At 37.4% G+C, this 19,098-nt stretch overlaps 4 protein-coding genes across 4 annotated transcripts; all 4 read right to left on the reverse strand.

Moving 5' to 3' along the window:
- Positions 1–177: 177 nt before the first annotated feature.
- LOC101297092 (U-box domain-containing protein 35-like) lies at positions 178–4,158 on the reverse strand. Its single transcript, XM_004307738.1, has 9 exons — positions 3,957–4,158; positions 3,705–3,826; positions 3,504–3,625; positions 3,209–3,399; positions 2,689–3,017; positions 2,390–2,491; positions 1,849–2,277; positions 796–1,548; positions 178–695 (listed from the first exon to the last, which is right to left on the reverse strand). Exons 1-9 carry the CDS (start codon positions 4,156–4,158, stop codon positions 513–515), a joined length of 2,433 nt encoding a protein of 810 aa, XP_004307786.1. The 3' UTR covers positions 178–512.
- A 3,727-nt stretch (positions 4,159–7,885) lies between these two features.
- LOC101297384 (derlin-1.1-like) lies at positions 7,886–10,111 on the reverse strand. The gene is made up of 7 exons (XM_004307739.1): positions 10,060–10,111; positions 9,525–9,660; positions 9,262–9,335; positions 8,999–9,092; positions 8,785–8,913; positions 8,473–8,633; positions 7,886–8,273 (listed from the first exon to the last, which is right to left on the reverse strand). The coding sequence occupies exons 1-7, from the start codon at positions 10,074–10,076 to the stop codon at positions 8,048–8,050; spliced, it is 837 nt and encodes a 278-aa protein (XP_004307787.1). The 5' UTR covers positions 10,077–10,111; the 3' UTR covers positions 7,886–8,047.
- A 582-nt stretch (positions 10,112–10,693) lies between these two features.
- On the reverse strand, positions 10,694–14,838 carry LOC101302509 (ceramide kinase-like). The gene is made up of 12 exons (XM_004308977.1): positions 14,680–14,838; positions 14,055–14,222; positions 13,795–13,962; positions 13,572–13,664; positions 13,313–13,405; positions 12,983–13,214; positions 12,682–12,769; positions 12,358–12,507; positions 12,004–12,105; positions 11,358–11,738; positions 10,914–10,980; positions 10,694–10,831 (listed from the first exon to the last, which is right to left on the reverse strand). The coding sequence occupies exons 1-12, from the start codon at positions 14,836–14,838 to the stop codon at positions 10,694–10,696; spliced, it is 1,839 nt and encodes a 612-aa protein (XP_004309025.1).
- Positions 14,839–15,838: 1,000 nt separating this feature from the next.
- On the reverse strand, positions 15,839–18,848 carry LOC101297675 (probable isoaspartyl peptidase/L-asparaginase 3-like). Its single transcript, XM_004307740.1, has 7 exons — positions 18,776–18,848; positions 18,424–18,595; positions 17,940–18,004; positions 17,431–17,820; positions 17,303–17,361; positions 16,887–16,991; positions 15,839–16,302 (listed from the first exon to the last, which is right to left on the reverse strand). Exons 1-7 carry the CDS (start codon positions 18,839–18,841, stop codon positions 16,083–16,085), a joined length of 1,077 nt encoding a protein of 358 aa, XP_004307788.1. The 5' UTR covers positions 18,842–18,848; the 3' UTR covers positions 15,839–16,082.
- Positions 18,849–19,098: the final 250 nt, after the last annotated feature.

Below are 19,098 nucleotides of genomic sequence, written 5' to 3' on the forward strand. Positions count from 1 at the left end.
GATAATGGCTTTCATAACAGTGGTTGGACTTGCTCAAAATCATTCAAAATGAAAATATTCAGAGTTGATTCAGTTTCATATTCAGAATTGTCAACTTAGCACTCTACTTACTTCACATTTTCTTAATGATGTCTAGCTGCCACAAAAGGAATTGGTGGGTGTTGGATGATTATGAATTGGTTTGGGTCCAATTATGATAGATCAGTATCTTGGTTGCGGGGAGGCATTATGATGATATCTTCTTGTGCTTCCACACCTTTTCATCAATCCAAACCAAAACAAATATATGATTGGGCACATTTTTAATACAGAGGACCACATTAGACTCTTGCCCTTCATGTCTTCCATTATATACACTTTCTTCACCATTAATTCTTGAATCCTTTTCTTTTTGGATAAAAGAAACCTCAGCCAAAACATTCACAAGCCTAAACTACTCACATGATACATCTAACTTATCCCTATATCCCATCAATGATAACCTGGTTAATAACAATGAACAAAGGCAGATGCTACTGTTTTCTGGACTTCCACTCCACAATTGCAGAAAGAAGAGTATAGTTTGGAATTAGGTGCTTGTTTGGCAAAGCCAAATTTGTCATTGGTGAGTTATCATTCTCTTCAAGCCATTTCTCTATTGCCCTGCGATCATAAGTGTAACCATCCGCAGCGACACAAGGCTCATTCATCACATCCTGTGGTAAGAGAAGATAGTATTTCAATTGTCACAACATAATTAAAACATGTTAAGATGGATAAACAAGTATAAGGTAGTACAACATTATGCATGCATACCTTAAGAATTGGACAGACGAAGTGGTTAGGAGGAGGTAGGCACTGAACTGTGGGAGCTGAATCTCTTGCTTTATCAGCAACCTCCTTCAGTCTCTCCAGTGCTGGAACCACTTGCTCTTTCAAGTCAGGTCTGTCCCTACGTCGAAGCTCTGCACAGCTCAATCCTAGTTCAGCTAACTGCCTTGCCTCTTCCATTGGCCAAGACCCAGCTTTAGGATCTAAAACATCCTTCAAAGTTTTATCATGAATAGCTGTTTCCACCAGATGAGTTATAGCTATTGCTGGTTTTGCAGTCAGTAACTGCAAAATCACCATTCCCAAAGCATAAACATCTGATTTTGAAGAGATTACACCAGTGCGTTGATACTCAGGGTCTATGTAACACATTGTGCCAACAGGCCCCGTCTCATTGTATGAACTGGACATAGAAGGGTCTAAGTTAAGCATTGTAGAAAGGCCAACATCACCAATCTTGCTCACATAGTTATGATCAAGCAAGATGTTTGCTGGTTTCAGATCACGATGGATGATCGGTTTTGGCTTTGAGCTGTGAAGAAAGACGAGCGCTGAGGCTACTTCCCAAGCAATCCGGAACCTCTCAAACCAAGGAATAGGGGGTGTGTTATTTTTCTGGTTCAACCTGTCATCCAGGCTACCATTTTCCATGTATTCATACACTAGGCAACTATGATCAGGGCATGCACCGAGGAGTAGAAGCAAATGGGGATGTCGAATTTTGCTCAAGATTTCAAGCTGCAAGCCAAGAGAAAATGTAAATTAGCACCTAGCTATATAGTTTGGCTTTACAAATAGTTGTATGAGGTTTACACAAACTTTAAAGAGCATAAACCAATTTATAGAAGTCTAAAGAGCTGTTGATCAGAATAACATGAGTAGTTCAATAATTATACATCCCATGGTTTTGTACAACATTCTCCTCAGTTTCAAATGTCAATGAAATGACACTAATGTGGGAAGGAGTTTTCGATAACAAAATGAGCTACTATAAGAATATAAATTAACTTCTTTGCTTGGATATTGAATTTTACTTACCTCTTGCAAGAATTGCTTAGTTTGGTGATTCCCTTTAGAGTGAAGAACTTTTACTGCCGCAGTTGTATAATGAAAGTTGCTCTTATAGACAGTTCCGTAAGCACCCATACCAATCCTAAGATCCTCAGAGAAAGATGAAGTTGCAGAAACAATTTCTTCCCACTTGAACTTCTGGTATTGTTGCACAGGACCAATTAGTACATTTTCAAGCTTTTCTTTCTCCTTGGCATCATGCAAGGCTTTCAATTCTGCTTCTCTCCTTTGAGAAGCTTCACTTCCAACACATTGTCTCATGTAATCAACTTCTATCTTAGCAGCTTCATACTTCTCCTTCTCCTGTGTTGCCAGCAGTTTGGCTTTCTCCTCCATAGCAGTTATCTCTTTGAGCCTTGCTTCTTCCTCGGACCGGCGTTTACTTAAATTTTTTATCTGAATATAAAAAGAAAAATTTCTTATGGTACAAATGAAAATTCTTACCAAGGGTCAAAAATATCACACAGGTCAGAAGGATGGCCAAACTAACAAGGATGGGAAAACCTACCTTTCTAGAAGCATCAATAGTCTCACTTTGAGCCATTGCATACATTCCTTTGACATGTCTGAGTTCAATTCTTAATTTTTCAAGCTCAAGGTTGATATTTACCTGCAATAAGTTGCAACTGATCAGTACAATTAGTTCTGTAAGTGTTTAACACAGTACAGTGCAGCAGGTCAGCCTGTTTGGTAATCAGAGAGCACTACCAGGCTTTCAAATGGAAAATAATAGTAGCACCACATCTTTTGTTGCATGATTAACTGAGGAACACTATTAACCAAGTGAAAGAAATGAGGAAGGGCTACCTGGCTCTCAGATGAACGATTTGCAACTACATTTGAGGTGGATGCTTGATCAGAACTCCATGACTGGCTATCTGTTACGAAGCTTCTAGTACTAGAGGTGTGACTCAGTGCACGTCCAGCATCTGAGTTACTAGGATAAGAATCCATAGTCATGGCATCCTTCCCTTCCCCAAGATCCAGAGACTCGTGTTTAGAATGAATGGTTTCATTTGACTTTGTTTTTGTATTGAGAAGGTTTTGGTTCATACTTGCAAGAGCGTGAAATCGCTGCATCGGTAGGGAGGGAGAGCGAAAATGAGAGTATGAACCAACGGATCCACGATCTGTGCCTAGAAAGGAAAAAACAAAAAAACAAAACAGAATGTATTGAGTTAACATTTTACATAAAAGCATCATTATTCATTAACATGGTGCATGGTTGCAACTTATGATACGAATGGCCTCCATCCTCTTTCAAATACATGGATTGCACTACTATGCCATATATCAATACGGAACCAAACCATGTGCATTACATTACCTCTTTGTAAGCTGGACACATAACTTGCAGAACTGCTGACAGAACAAGTGTCACTGTTATCATCTTTGGTGCTTCCAACAGACTGGGAATCAGATGGGCGTAGTGATGACAATTTTCCTTTTGAAACAGCATAGACTGTACAAAATCCTGGTATGCAAGCTGAGATCTTTGGGGACAGTCCTTTTTGTTTCCTAAAATTAGTATAATGTTAACAAAATCAATGGAAAATAACCAAAACCAGACAGACTGCTCCATATCACATATTCATAAACACAGTATGAAAGTGAGTAGAAACCTTGTAAACAAGCCACGAGATGGGGCACCTATGACAAGATTGCTTATAGCAGACTTAGAAACCTCCTCTGCTATTGCATTTGCCACATTATCTGACTCGATGACTACAACATCAACTTGCACCTACATTCAAAAGAAAGACTGATTACGCTCTTGTTCCCTGGATTTCAATATCAAGTTTCAACAACCAAGAAAGTCATACCTTCTTAAGAGCACACATCTTCTTGTATGGAAGAAGCAGCTCACTTGTCTGCCACTCCATGTCCTTTCTATATGCAGCTACTACATCTTCTCGTACTTCTGAAATAGGAATCAGATTCCCCACTATAATCACAAAATGAAGAAGGTAAAAATCAGTTGAGTCAATTATTTATAAAGATTTTCAAAAAGAAGAAAAAAGGTCCCATAAGATACAGAGATTGGCTCCAACATAGCTTTAGAAGCATACACTTACTTGGTGTGGGAATTCCAGTTATTCTTGCCCGGACATGTATCAACTTGAAAAAGTTATTTCCTTCAGGAATAAACTTCTCGAGCGCCCACTTCACAATGTATTTGCTTTTTCTGTTGCCATTGATAGCAATGGCAACAATCGACAGAGGGGAAGGTATCTGCAATGTGTCATTGTCCTCTGCAATAATTTCACTTCCATCCATATCTCTGCAACTCATCTGTTACATTGAACCCCAAGGAAGCACAAGAGCACCATTAGTAGTCGCAATGAACCGGATCAAAGAAAATAAATTAGCATTTGAAACATACATTAACTTCAACAAAAACAAGTGGATATCTTAAATACAGTAAATATCCTCCTGTTATGAAATATCAAGTGAAGCATCTTATCAAGTAAAACAACTCTCATTTGAGCTCATGATATCCCCGTATTGTCTCTATCTTATCTCTCTATGTAAATATCTCTTGTTATGAAATAGAGATAAGCCTGATCTGATTGCATTTGTAGAGCACACACTCTTCTGACAAAATAGAACAAAACACCAAAGCAAGTGTTTCAAGCCTGAAATTCACCAGCAGCTCTGAAGTTTCATGATTGTGTGCACACAAATACATACACAGACCCAGAAATTGAAACTTCATGGTGATTAAACTCATTAAAGAACTGAAATTTCATGACAAAAATCCTGAAACTACAACAAAACCAAAAATATAAACATATACTCACACAAATATGTAAAATTTTATGTATGCAATTCCATAAAGTTCTTCTTTTTCTGGTCTTTAGGAACTCAACAAACTTCAAAAACCCAGAAATATTGGAGACAGTAAAACTACAAAGATGAAAAACACATACCAGTTGCTCAAGCTTCAAGAAGACTCAAACTTTGAGCTTTCCTCAACTCCTCTTGAGAAAAGAACAGAAACCCATCAACACCATTCTCTGCAAAACTTATTTGAACATTCAACAACCTCCCATTTTCACAGTTAAAATACGTTTAGCTGGCGCAAGAAGATGACGTGATATAAGTCATATAACTCAACCCCACAGGGCTCGTTTTTGCCTCTCAAAGTTTAAAGACCAACGTGAAGCATTCCCTCATGCCTGAAAGCTACGACACTTTTAATATTGGATTTTGTTTTCTGTAAAAGCAACACTGCACAACTTGAAGTAAACTATGTTTAAAAGCAAACATTTGTTCTGTGTCTGGTATGACTTTTGAGTTTTGTGTTTGTTTTCAGAGTGATGATGCAACTTGATTTTGTATTTAACATAGTTGTGGAAATTTAGTGCCAATAATTTGAACCAAATTTTTATTTTTAATTATTCAAAGGACCTACATAGTAAATTAGTATTCAACAATTCATGGTAGGTACAATGCTAAAATTATATCCATATGCATGTCACCATTTGTTACACTCTTCCTTTCTTCGCTTGCCTAATTGTGCCGATACAAATCCAAGTGATTTCAATTTTATCGGCCTGACCGTCAAACTGCATAAAAATATAGTTTAGCCTGAATTTAGAAGGACAACGTAGCATGTCATCCAAAGTTAACATATTGTTGGTGTCCATTTGTGTTTAAACAAACGTAATTTAACCGTTGCGAGTAAATATTCTTGAATTCTTCCTTTCGTCACTTCATGTGTTAAGATGCAAGGAAGTTTCCGATATGTGATTGCATGATAGGGAAATGAGAAAGATTGCGCAGTTGTCAATTGAAAAAAAAAACTCTAGGATAGCTCTGAAATGAATATGGAAACTTGGCTTTTGCCTATATGATGAGAAGCACGAGGGGATTGGTTGAATTGGCAAAGAAAATGACTTCATTCGATTGTAGTTGACAACTAATTTGGTGGCTCATATATAGAAGTAATAGACCCTGACTAAGAATCTAGACGACTTCATCATAATCTTCATTCATAATAAGTTAAGGGACAGCGTATTTGGTATGACACTAAATACAGATACATGCAATCTGATTTAGAAAATTCAACGAATATATCCCAGGAATATTACTAGAGTCGTTGAGCTCATTGCGATCCATGGTTTGCGAATTCCCCATCTCTTTCAGAATTTCTGATCACCAATTATTAGTGAGCTATATAAAATATCCGAGACCTTGACATTTCCTATGTGAAACATAAGCTCGTATTCATATCCGTATTTATATCAAGAAGACATTCCATTTAGTTCAAATATCTTACTATAGGGTAAACGACTGCAACAACCAAGAAATGATGGAGTGGACTGTGGAGACTGGAGAAGTGACTGTGTACACGATTCACATAGGTAAAAAGATCGATGATGCAAGTGCCAAGGGATTCATGACTTGGTAGCTCGAGTTGTTAAATGCACATAACAGACGTGTTCTATGATGTGATGTAATGCAAAGTTAGAGAGACAGACAGGGCACACCATGTCCAGAGTCATGCTTGTTCTTAAAATTGCCCGTCACAATCTTGTTCTAGTTCAATCTAGAGTGACATTACATGTTCTTATTTTTTATGAAAGTATAGTGTTTTAAAGTATTGAAATTTTAAAAATAAAAACTGTAAGATTAGACACCATTTATGATGTGTATCGTAAGAAAAATGCTAGGGACACCAAATTTCTTTACCAAAAACACATACCGAATGACGTGGAATCTGACGTGGAATTATTTTTTACCCATTAATTTCCACTTTGTCATCACAACAAATTAGACAAAAACTATTCTAAAAAAAAACAAAAATGATTAATTAGAAAGAAAAAAAAGTAACAAATAAAAGAAAGAAAATAGAGTCCCTCTCGACTCTTATTTTCATTCATCGTGAAAAAATATACCATTGCTGGGATTTGCTGCATAATAAACTTCGATCCTACTACCATTGATAACCAAAATGAATAAATACATTTTACTGCCAAATTGTGATGATATCGATCACTTTCACCTTCCTCTCTTCCTCTATCTCTTCTCTTCCAAGATAATAATCAAATTAACGATAAAGATCATTGGGATGTTGTGAGGCGTACTAATACAAATAGTGCTTAACGATCCAGAAAAGCTAAACAAAATTTGGTGGACAATATGATATGGTTGATCTGAAAAATTTCAAAAAAATGATGGTTGATCTGAATGTCGACATTCTTTTTTCTTAAGATGAGTTTTAAGGGCTCAAGGTTTTATTTTTATAAGACAAATCTAGTTGTGTTAGAATAGGCTAATTTAGTTTTTAGATAATGGAAATGACTAGCTAATTACATAATGACATGGCATTTAAAGATAATGATATGGCATATGCCACATAATTTGGTATTCTAATTTTGTATAAAAATTTGGTATCTCTAACATCACTCGTATCGTAACCTTCAAAATAAACTTCAAAATAATCCACCAGCTTCCAATTTTGAAATTTAATGATTCCGAAGCATTATGTTCAATTAGTTTATTGATAACATTTATGTTAGATTAGTTGGACACATCAAGTGGATGAATGGGAGACTGGTGACTTCATAGTCAACACAGTTGAATGACCTGGCCTGATGTATCAACTCAAACACTTTCTTTGAAGTTCCCTCGCAACAACTTTCAATTCAACTCTTTTTTCTTTCAGTCGTATATAATTTTGATTCTATCGTTTTGTTTGTTGTTTCTACTAGACTACAACTCTTAGTTCTTGATCTTGACATCTTACATTTTGCCAAATCTGAAAGGCAATTAGTCAATTACTAAATGATGGGTTCCATATTTGTTATGCAGGTAAGCTCCATGCCTCCATGGACCCTTATTGCTTGAATTGATAATATGAAGCCTTATTGCTCCCAACTGGGGAAATATTTATAAAGATATAAGATCCCCATTAGTAGTTCGAATGCTCTATGAAGAGTTTTTAGTTACCTCACCTTTCAATAGAACTAGGTTTTTGTTAGGGGTCGGAGTTTGATATGCTCGGTGAGATGTAGACATTGTCTCATCTTTCTGGTAATTCCAGTAATAATAATGCATGTGTTTATATGACAAGTCCTTAACCATGGAAGGTAATATCACTTGCATGTCAATAGATGTGATACATAGTGATTAGGAATCGTACATAAGCTTGAAAGACTAACTAAGAACGGTCGAGTCGATGGCTTCTTCCCCGAAAAGCCACTCCTTCACCTTGATTAGGCTGCGGCACGGTGTTTGTTTGTGGCTGCTGCTCCGGAGTGGTTGCTCTTCGAGTATTTCCGTTGAGTCGGTAGCTTCTTCCTTGGAATACAACTCCTGCGTATGGACTGCTCTGCACTGGAGCATTGATCTGTGTTCCCTCACCCCAGTAGGCTACTACTTTGTGCCTGCAAGCATTCATTCATCAAGGAAAATGTCTCAAAATATTCTTCCATGCTAGCTCATGCACTGAGGTCCATCACTAAATGAGTGTGTCAACAATTTTGCTTGTCAAAACTGAGATTTTAAACACGATTCATATCGCAGAGCTTAGTGAACGAAATTTGATAGATAAATTAGCCATGTCTTCTTGAAGAAAAAGGATACACCCATAGAGGAGTCTTGAGCGTGAAATTTCCACCAGCAAGAGGATAAAGCACTGTTAGGAAGTAGTAGAGATGTCCTACAATTATCCCTCTTATGGCTGACCTCAAAGAGTTCCCCAGCAACAAATCGATAGCCATCATCACGTAGGGAAGATAGAATCCCTATACCATCCATAAAGGTCAAGAGTCAAGACTCGCAAAATGAATGCACAGAAAAACTTTCTGAAAGTTTCAATTACGAAATATATATTGCTGCAATTTTCATAGCATTTACATAGAATGTAGGCAAAGAGAATAGGTGATATATGTGTACCTTGAAATGAACAAGCCCGTACACGTTAATGCGTGCATCTGGTAACTCACGAGACCAAACATAGACAATCATGAAAACCAAAGAAGACCCCAGAAAATAAGGTCGCATATATGGAACAGCAGACAGCACCTAAAACCAGGTAGAGTACTATATGATGTTAATATCCATTTTTGATATGAAATAAGCATATATTTTGCTGAAGTTTTCTAAGTACCAAAAGCGACATTGCTCCAAAGATGAACATCCACACATAGTCTGCAGTTCTCTTGTCAAAGGGTCCTTTCTCCAGTGACACACCATATTTTGCTCTATGCATAGAAAAAGATGATCAATTAGCTTAATGTGAAGCAGTACCATCATTAAGTTTACGATGTGAAGTTTTCAATAAACGAAGTAACATTTGCCTCTAGATGAGGCAGTATTAAAGTGTTAATACAACCATAAATTTCTAATGTCTATAAAAGCAACTTGTCTCACATTATAAGAATCTCCATAGCATACGGGAGTGAAAAGGGCCCGAGGAATAGGAAATTGGTAAATAGCCTCCAGACCTTCAGTGAATTAATCATCATTAGTAAACATGATGAGGTGATCAGCAAGAACAAGCATTAGAACAAGTATGAGTTCGATTTTCTCTGAACGCTCCTCATATGTTATTTCTTATATGGCAAGAAAAGTGGACAACATGAATTTGAGCAGCCTCTTGGATTACTAAAGACTACATTAGATTTTTGATTTACCTGGTAATGTTTAAAGATAAGGCCATAATCCAGAGAAATGTTCATGTAATCAAAAAGTTGCAGGTAATAGGCACTTGTTGTCATCAAACAGGCAGCTAGAATGGTCTTGCTCACGGGAGGTAGAGATCGGTAGTATCTGCACTTATACGAAGAAATTAGATTAATTCTGTCAATGGACAAATGAAAGATTACAGACTTCGATCGGTTTGTATATACTCACTTCCATAATTTTTACTAAATGTAGCAGAAGAGTGAACATTGATCTTATCCACTATAAAATATTGGAACCTAACAACAATTTTCTTCCTGCTTGTTCCCCAAGATACTAATAGTCTAAAACCCAAGATGATTATAACAAAGTACCAGTGCCAATCCTATAAACTTGAGTACCCAATTCAGATATAAATAGGCTTGACAAAGAACCTACTGTAATCAGTCAAATGAGAAACTATGTACTTAAATCACATGATCATTCAAACTTGATTGATCGAAAGTTCGAAAGCATCATACAGAGAGAAAAAGAGAGATTGCTTACTCCGCTGGTGTAGACATGGCAAAAGAAGCAGAGGAGAAAGAGGATTGAATTGGAGTGCTGCTATATAAACCAGAGTGAATAAATAATGCAACATTTACAACTGTTATATGATATGGATATATTTGTCTTGCATTGAAAATCCAAGGGAGTGACTTTGGAGTCGTCTCAGAACTTAAACGACAGGGTCATAGGCAAGACTTTGATTTTGGCCGAGTCTTCCATTACTAGACCATTTACCACTCACCACCATCTTAATGGAAATACAATGCTGTCTCCACTTTGAAATCTTCTTGTTGTCTAGAGTACCACAGACAACTGGAAGGGTTTACGTATGAGCGCCACATGCCACCCTTTTACTGGATCATGATAATCTATTCTCACGGCAGACTTGACAATTTTTATCTCAGTCAGAAGCTCTTTGCAATTTATTTCATCATATGGAGTTGTTACACAAAACTGTTTATGATACATGACACTAATCTGAGTTTAGGTTACAGAGCTTGAACATGAAAATTGCTGAGGAAGCCTCATATATTCCTTCTGAAGTTCCATGTAAAGAGCCAAAAGAATAAATTTAAAAATCAATGTACATTATATGCATCATAATAACACACCCATTGTTGTTTGTTCTCTATCAAACTTCTGGACCGGTGGCGAACAAGCTGATAAGACCACGGAATACTTGTGCTGATAGTTGGTGTGCTTGAAATGCTTCGCCATCCAAATTCCAAACACTCTCATTGCCAGAAGAAGTAAATGTGAAAGCAGGGGTCTGCATCCATGATATGAAGTATTTACAAGTGAGACGATGTAGATTACAAAAGAGAAATGAAGCATGTTTTGTGAAATCATACCTTGTGGTGTTCCACAAACTTGAAATCAAAAGGATTTCCTCCTTTCTTGGCAAGCTGTGTAAGATGCCTGTATCATGCATAAAAGGCTTTAATATGAATTCACATAGAACTGATAGAAGAAGCAAAATATCTCCAGGACCGGCATCAAAACTCTATGTATTTCTCTCCAAAATAGTCACAACTCTTTAACATGATTAGCAAGCATGACTACCATGTTACTTGGCACAGTGGGAATTAACACAACAAAGCTCCCCAAACTCATCATAAAAAGTTGTTTGGTGATCAAGATCTTGCATAAGCCATCAAAAGATCATAAACTGTAAAACCCTAACTAATTATTAATATTATTATTATTAGTTTCAATAGGGAAACTATATCAGCCATTATCCAACTATCCGAGGAGAGGGCATAAAAAGGAGCACTGAGAGGGGAACTATATATTACCAAAGATAGAGAGCATGAGAACAGTCTTTGATCAATATGAGATGGAGAAAACCATCTGAAAGATGTGCATCAGCCACCAAACCATCAGGTGCCTTTTCATTTCTATTAGAAATTACAGCAGCACCAACACTGAGAAACTTTCCCTTGGAACTAGACCATTTAGTCTCTCCTGCTTGTGAGTAAGGGGTCATACGAGAATCATCTGGGGACCTGTGAGTAGGCTTGGAGCAACAAACTTTGCAGTTGGCACGGCATATCACTTTTTCAGATTTATTAGAGCTCCAAAATGGTCGCTTGCGACCACCAACATTACCTTTCTCAGAAGTCGAATTTATTTCTTCTGATTTTACATCTATATATGCTATTTCGGCTTGATAGGACCTGAACAATATAGGAAATATCTCAAAGTTAGTCAACTTAATGTTAAGCAAAAATACAATTTACAAAATAAAAAATCTGCGGTGTATAATATAGAGGTAAGTAATGAAAACAATCTATGTGGTGTGCGTATGCAAAAAAAGAAACCAATGAAATGCATAGGTACCAATATATGGATCCATACACAGACAATATTCATGGTCTGAGCCCTAGTTGTTATAATTATGGGAGTCCCAGAGTAAAATTTGATGACTAAATAGACACTTACCTGTGCTTCAAAAACACCCTTGTTCCTGCATAATCGTATCTTTTAGGTCCCATCCAACGGTACTTTTCACTCTCTGTAATGACATCTCCATAAAATCCATACCTAAAGATATTGAGCATATGGCTTTTAGAGAACAGCATTTTATGTGAGATATATATTAGGTAAGTTTGCATAAGTCACCATTTTTTATTTTTTTTATTCTGCATGTTATCTATACAGAATTTTGGACTTGTTAGCCTAGGCTTGTTAGCACATAACAATAAGAGATGGTACTGACTATTAGAGCCAGTAAAAGGCAATTGCCGTGATTTGGGTGGATAATATGCAATAACACCAGTTAGAATGAGTACTTACCCAGCAAAAGAAGCCGCATAGCGTACATAAGGTTCAACCTTTGATGTAGTTTCTGTTTTCCACCTCACAACTTGGGCTACATCAAGCCACACTCTTTTACCAAGGACAATGTGAAACACAGATGTTATAGGATCTCGAGCTCCTGTTGTACTGAAAAAAAGAAGAAAGAACGGTGAACACCTTTTGATAGACCAAAGAAAAGGGTATCAGCTGAAATAATAGGAAGACCAATATGCTTTGAGATCAAATATCTCATATTTGGTGTAGTGGAAAAACAACAAGGCAGAAAGATCTTAATGTTGATTAAAAAATGCGAAGGAGTACCACATCACAATGGCATCAGTTGAGCCAGCAGGAATGAGTCCAAATCTTAAATGTTCACTGGGGAAGGAGAACTCAGGCTCTTGATCAGCTGGGTTTTCAAAACAAGAAAAAGCGATAATCAGGTACTAGGCACTAGTATATATACACATATAATTTAATGTAATTTTAATTTTAATCTTCAGACCGCAAGAACCATAACCCAGTCACTTTACTTTCAGATGCATCCAGTGATATGTCACCTTAAACAAGAAATTAAAAGTAAAGTTTGACTTGTATGGAAAAATCTGATTATCATGCTTACTGATATTTGAGACTCCTGAGCCATTATCACTTGAACTTAAGAGGAGAGGAGATTGTTCATTGTTCTGAGAAGAAGCTTCAATAATGGTGTCACTTGGATCTGGATCATTCACAATGAGACTCTCATTACAACTAGCAGAATCAAGGAAATCTGAAGGAGTTGGAGGATATGGAGCTTTATGCCGTGAAGAAAGAAATCCATTAAGAATTTCGTTGAAAAAACCATCACCACCCTGGAAGCAAATCAATTGTCAACAATCACTAATTTGGAATAAGATGGATAAATCCTAAGCAAACTTGAGAATAGACAAAAAGATCATAAGTTACTCACAACAGCTATAACTCCATCATATGAAATAAGTTCCTTATTTCCTATAGTTGCCATCATATCATAGGCATGCCCTGCCCTTTCGGTCACAATCACCTGATGAGGAAGTGACATATTACTTGTTATAGCAGTATGCAATTTAGCATTATCACTTTCTTCAGTAGACTTATTAAATGCAGGATTCCAGCAATCTTGGTTCCCACCAAAATAAAAACAAAAAGCAAATAAAGAAGCTGAACGTTTACCTTTGTTTTCACTTTACCTTTGTTTTCACTTTAGCGCGGGAGAAAATAGGACTCACACTGTCCCAAGTTTTGCAGCCATTTCCCTTCCCACTCATTGGATGAACAAAAACCTAGCCAAGCAGAAAAAGTTTCTGGAAAAGAATTATATTACCACTTTATGTCCCTTTAGATCAACCAACTAAATTACTTATAAATGAAACAAGAAAATGAATTTAGTGTTTAGCTAAGTACAATACATACCAGAAGATTCTTTGGCCTCCCCTGCTGTAAGTCCAGAGAAGCATTGATTTGATGGACCCACATCTGACAAATGTGGAGATCCTTATGACCAAATGTATATGTAGCAAGGACATGAACTGACGGAAGAGTCTTTGAGCTCTGGAAACCATGCACTGTAAAGCGGTAGCTCTGCATCAATGTAAATACACAAGATATTACTACTGGATGAGGGACTTGAAGTTTTGAAGCACACATAACCAGGGAAAGGAAACTGAACGAACCTCAGAGTCATGTTCACGATGACCCTTGAGGCATCTTCGAGCATTCGAGACATTTGGTCCGTGAATCACACCATAGCCGATCAGCTCAACAGCATACACATCTGAAAACTTGATATCGGTCGTTGCAACCTTCGAAGCAAATTTGATGCACAAACAAGTTGAGTCATCCTGATATATTAGACATTAAAGCAAAGCATAAATGTTCACAGTTAAACAAAAGCTACCTGCCTATGATACATTACAATATCAAAGGGAAACAAACACAAGTGTTCAACTACAACAAAAGAACTGATCTTTCCCACAAAACTCACACAACAATGATGAAAATAGAAGAACCCACTTGCCTTAAGGCCTCATAACCATAACACAACCAAAACCAACACAAAGCAACAATGATCAACCATAGCTAAAGGACCAATCTTTTCCACAGAACTCATACAGGTATCAAAAAACACAACAACCCAATTCCCCTTGAGGCCTAATAAGCACAAGCCACACCAAAACCAACACAACCAATACAAAAAGAGCATTACTTTCAATCCTGAAGTAGCAAAAGCACCATTTTTTATCAACCCAAAACATGAAAACAAACAATGGGAAAGACTAGCTAGAAGAAGAAGCTTACATTGTCCAATGGCTCAAGCAATGTCCAAGACAACCCATCAGAGTTGAAGTTGAGGCAAACTTGGCCAACGTGGTCCAATGAAAGCGTGCAGCTCAGAATGGAGGGTTGGGAATCAAGCTGTGAATGTGGGAGAGAGCCATCTACATCGTCTCGTTCCATTCAGAAGGACATTAGAGGCTCAAAGGGTGATCAACTAATCGAAAAATGGGGAGAGAGGAGAAAAGAAGAAGGTGGAAAATTCAGAAACCGGTGACGGGTTTTGGAGTTTTGGCAGATTCCGGGAGGAAATATGCGTTAAAAAGTCGTTGGTTTTGGCGAGCTCGTTGGTTCGGCAAGAGATCTATATTCAATATTAAATTCTCTTCTTTCTTGTTTATCCCTTTTTAAATATGTTTTTTTTTTTCTTTCTTTATTGACTAGTAATTTGTTACATATATTTTGGTGGAACACGTCTTAAAAATCATGCTCTACAAATAGTCATGTTATGACAAACGAATTCTTGTATGAGAAAGATAAGCATATTTTGATATTTCATTGCATTTCATAAGTGCTCCCATGTTATCTTCTGATGCAGCGAACTATGTTTCGTACGTACTTTGTTATTAGAAATATTTCTAATTTCATCAATTAGTGAAAAATGATTTGTTACCGTAGAAATGTATTGGTCTTGATTGTATTGAATCACAATAGCTACATATATATGGTGCACACATGTAGGTAGAGAATAAGTCTACAATCAATACAGAATGATGCTGATGAGACGAATCAAGGTAGAGAATCAAGGTGCATTTTGAGACGAATCACTTTCATGGTAATGACAGAAGTAATCACAAGAGTGATTCTTGCTAATACCCCCCTTCAAACTAGGCGTGCCTGCACGAATAAGTTTGCCAGCAAGTAGAGAGTGACGTAGCTTGTGGAGGGGTTTGGTAAGCATATCTGCAGGTTGATCTTGAGATGGGATGAAGCAGACTCTATGACTTCCACTAGACACTTTTTCCCGGACAAAAGATGTCTCGTCGGATTTTCGGATTTCCTTTACTGCGACATCTACCAAGGATGATTATTGCCATACAGAAGTAACTTCATTATCAGCTTAACACCCACACGTATAAAATGTCGAGATATTAAGATGAAATTAGCTACAAGACATAAATCTGGTAATGTTTCCAGCCCGGAAAGATAAATAAACTCAACAGCATTGAAATTTGACTATACAATCTTATGAACTCATTCTTTAGAGATGTAATGCCTTTTGGTTTTGTATTGTTGTGTCCATCAAAAGTCTTCTCTAAAATCTATACAGAGCTGGAAAAGAATACATTGTACCTACATTGTAGGAATGACTGAATGAGGTTGATCTACTGGGAACAATAAAGACTTGATGTACCACCTTTATCTGGTCAGGGCACTACAGTGTAAACCTTCACATCATCCATGTCTGGGTTTCTCACCGAGTACTGAAACGTCCACCCATGGCAAGCACCAGCATGCACGCCGTTCTTATTAATTGCAAAAACAGCTCCCACAAAATCAGGGAATTTTCGCGCGATGCGTGATATTGCATCCTTGGCAGCAAGCTTAGGCTCCATCCCCAATCTCATACTCTCCACAACTTGATAACTGTTGGGTAATCAAACAAAGTACATTGTCAGGTTCATAGAGTGAAAGTGACTAAATGCAGTGGAGGATCAGCAGAAGTTTGCTAATGGATATACACTATCATGACAACAAAACCAGAGACCAATTGAGGACAAGATACACAAAGTCAAAGTGGAAAACCAAGCATCATATAGACTTGTAAAACATAGATAACATAACGAGTGCATGAACCACATAAGAAACATTGAGAAGTAGTTTCCACATTAAGTAACCAGAGCTGAAAACAGGATGGCTAAGATTGGTTCTTCTATTTGGAACACAAGCCTCAATGCAGCAGCTTATAAAGCTTCTCCTTCTACACTTACAAACTCAAGGCATTGTTTTGCAGGGTAAATAATGATCAAGGCTTTGGGAAAATGCACTCAGTGACTCATAACACCCAAAGGGATAGTAAAATTCAGAATTGTTGACCAATTGACATCCCACAGCAATATCCCAATGCTTCAGCCATCAAAGGAATATTTTCTTTAAACGAAAAACCCAACAGACCAGGAACAAAAGTTACCAGCAATTCAGATAAAAACAAAAGGTTTTATTTTCATTACCACGGAAGGAAACGCATCATTATGTCACCATCTCCAGTTGCACCACAAGCACCCACTTCATCATCAGCATATGAAGAAGATCCTGCAATAGGTCCATCACCCACCCTGCAGTAAAGAAAGCAATTCCTTAGTACTTAAAACTGTGAGTGCGGTGATAAATTTGACAATTCATCATTATTTGATTAGATTTTATGACACCAATCCAGTCGTATCTAACAGCAACAAGCAAATAGGCAGATAGGAAGCCAACCATTTGTATCTTGTATAAAGGCTTTGTGATATACACACACACACACAGAATTTTACAGAAGCTGAACCAAAATTCACAAAAGTAATACTTATGATAATAACTTAATAACAAGTGCTGTAACTTTTACATATAAGATGAACCAGTAAACTGTCAAGGTATAACTAACCTCCCTGGGATCTTAAATGTAGCTCCATTAGTCGATGTACCAACAGCAATGTGACCCATCTGGACAAGAAATGGTGACTTAGTGTAATCAAAGTTTACAACAAAATCTAGCAGAGATTATTAACTTACTTTATCAATAACTGCCATTGATATGGTGTCATGGTTGTGAAGACCAATATGAGAACTTGATCTAATATTTCCTACCGGAGTGGTGTTTGAACATGTCTCATCATAAAGGCCTACGAAGTCCTTTGCATGATAAGGGCCACATCCACCTACAGGTACGACATCTTTCCAAAAGTTAGGTTGGCAGTGATTTTCTTTCCATTTAGTCCACTTCTCCATAGACTCTGATGAACTGAGGTTTGTTGGTCCTGAAAGACCCATTGAAATGGCAAACACTGAGGCTTGCTCTCCGACAAGCAGAGTGTGTTCGGTATGTTGCATAACTAATCTAGCAGCTTTGATTCCATCTTTGACATACCTCATGGCAGCGACAGCTCCAACCTCCATCGTCACCTATGGATGTCCTTAGCAAGACATATAACAGATAATCACTAATCAGAGCAATCAACATAACAGGCGGTAATACAAGAACAAGGACAAAAACAGAAGGGATATGTGAATATACTGCTTACCCCATCCATGACCAGAGCATCGATTGTCGTCTCTCCATTCTCATCTGGACTCCCACCAGGCCCAACTGTCCCAATAATATGAATATATGATTAGTAAAATTTTGCCGATGATAGCTATGCATCTCATCAACATGACAAATCCTAATATCAAAAAGACTTTTGAGCTATGATTTCACCACTTGTTTGTTATACAAATGTAATATCATTTGAAGTTGCATAGTCCAGAAGAAGCAACACTGAAATATTACTCTAGTTTTTCAAGCAAATCCAAGAAACTAACAATTAAACTAATGTCCGTAGCTAACTGAATCATGAATCTCACTATCAATTAGAGAAGCAACACTTCCTCTTCTAATGCACATACAAAGCAGATAAAAACTAAATTCAGCATTTACAATTGAACACTAATCCAATCATTCCCAAGAGCACAAAAAACACTGATGAAATTTTTCCAACTCAAGTGAATCAGAGATTGAAGCTTTACCTGTACCATCACATCTGAGTTCCTCACAAGCAGAACAGCCCTCGACAACTGCATCAACTGCAGAGAGCCCATTATCCACAGCCCTCCAAGCAGCTCTGACAGCCTCTAAGAAAGGCCAAGTGCTCACCACCACAGGGTATTGCCCAGAATTCAAAGCTTGGTGCCCTGTAACCTAATAACCCATGAAAAAGCAACATCTTTAATGAGTAATTATATTCAACCAAGCAAATCTGGGTGTTTCTGGAAAACCAAAACCAGTAAAGCACATAACTTTTTCATATTTCCTCCCATTTCGGAGAAACCCAAGTAGTTGAAACTGAAAGAAGACTAAATTGTATGATCTTGTATTTACCAGGAAGAGTAGTGAAACTGTGAGGGTCAAAAAACAGGTAGAGCTCAGAGTTGTTCTGGTAGGCATGATCGAGTGTGGTGTTGATTATTTTCATTTCAAAAGTTAAAGATGCTGAATATATATGTCATCTGGACTCTGGGCTTTTTAGGACTAGGTTTGACTTGCTGGTGAAGAAGCAATTGCTTCAACTCGTTTGGAAGTCAAACCACCAACATACTCCTTGTAAAATCTTTTTGTACGAGTCTTGAACATTGTTACTTGGACATGGAGCATCTATGTACTGTAGGATCCAGACAATGTGACATGGAGCATCTATGTACTGT

The sequence above is a fragment of the Fragaria vesca genome, linkage group LG7, assembly GCF_000184155.1.
Source record: "Fragaria vesca subsp. vesca linkage group LG7, FraVesHawaii_1.0, whole genome shotgun sequence".
Lineage (NCBI taxonomy): Eukaryota > Viridiplantae > Streptophyta > Magnoliopsida > Rosales > Rosaceae > Fragaria > Fragaria vesca.

Excerpts from the sequence above, each read along its gene's own strand:
- LOC101297092 (XM_004307738.1), bottom strand. The coding sequence starts at position 4,158 with ATGGATGGAAGTGAAATTATTGCAGAGGACAATGACACATTGCAGATA. Across the intron at positions 2,278-2,389 it reads CTATTGATGCTTCTAGAAAG|ATAAAAAATTTAAGTAAACG; the intron begins GTAGGTTTTCCC and ends TTTTATATTCAG. Across the intron at positions 1,549-1,848 it reads CTAAGCAATTCTTGCAAGAG|CTTGAAATCTTGAGCAAAAT; the intron begins GTAAGTAAAATT and ends CTTGGCTTGCAG.
- LOC101297675 (XM_004307740.1), bottom strand. The coding sequence starts at position 18,841 with ATGCCTACCAGAACAACTCTGAGCTCTACCTGTTTTTTGACCCTCACA. Across the intron at positions 18,596-18,775 it reads CAGTTTCACTACTCTTCCTG|GTTACAGGGCACCAAGCTTT; the intron begins GTAAATACAAGA and ends ATGGGTTATTAG. Across the intron at positions 17,821-17,939 it reads ATGCTCTGGTCATGGATGGG|GTGACGATGGAGGTTGGAGC; the intron begins GTAAGCAGTATA and ends GGACATCCATAG.
- LOC101297384 (XM_004307739.1), bottom strand. Across the intron at positions 9,336-9,524 it reads TTATCTTTAAACATTACCAG|GTCTGGAGGCTATTTACCAA; the intron begins GTAAATCAAAAA and ends AATTCACTGAAG. Across the intron at positions 8,914-8,998 it reads TTGGAGCAATGTCGCTTTTG|GTGCTGTCTGCTGTTCCATA; the intron begins GTACTTAGAAAA and ends ACCTGGTTTTAG.
- LOC101302509 (XM_004308977.1), bottom strand. The coding sequence starts at position 14,838 with ATGGAACGAGACGATGTAGATGGCTCTCTCCCACATTCACAGCTTGAT. Across the intron at positions 13,406-13,571 it reads GCGCTAAAGTGAAAACAAAG|GTGATTGTGACCGAAAGGGC; the intron begins GTAAAGTGAAAA and ends CTTCCTCATCAG. Across the intron at positions 12,508-12,681 it reads ACTGATGCCATTGTGATGTG|TACAACAGGAGCTCGAGATC; the intron begins GTACTCCTTCGC and ends TCTTTTTTTCAG.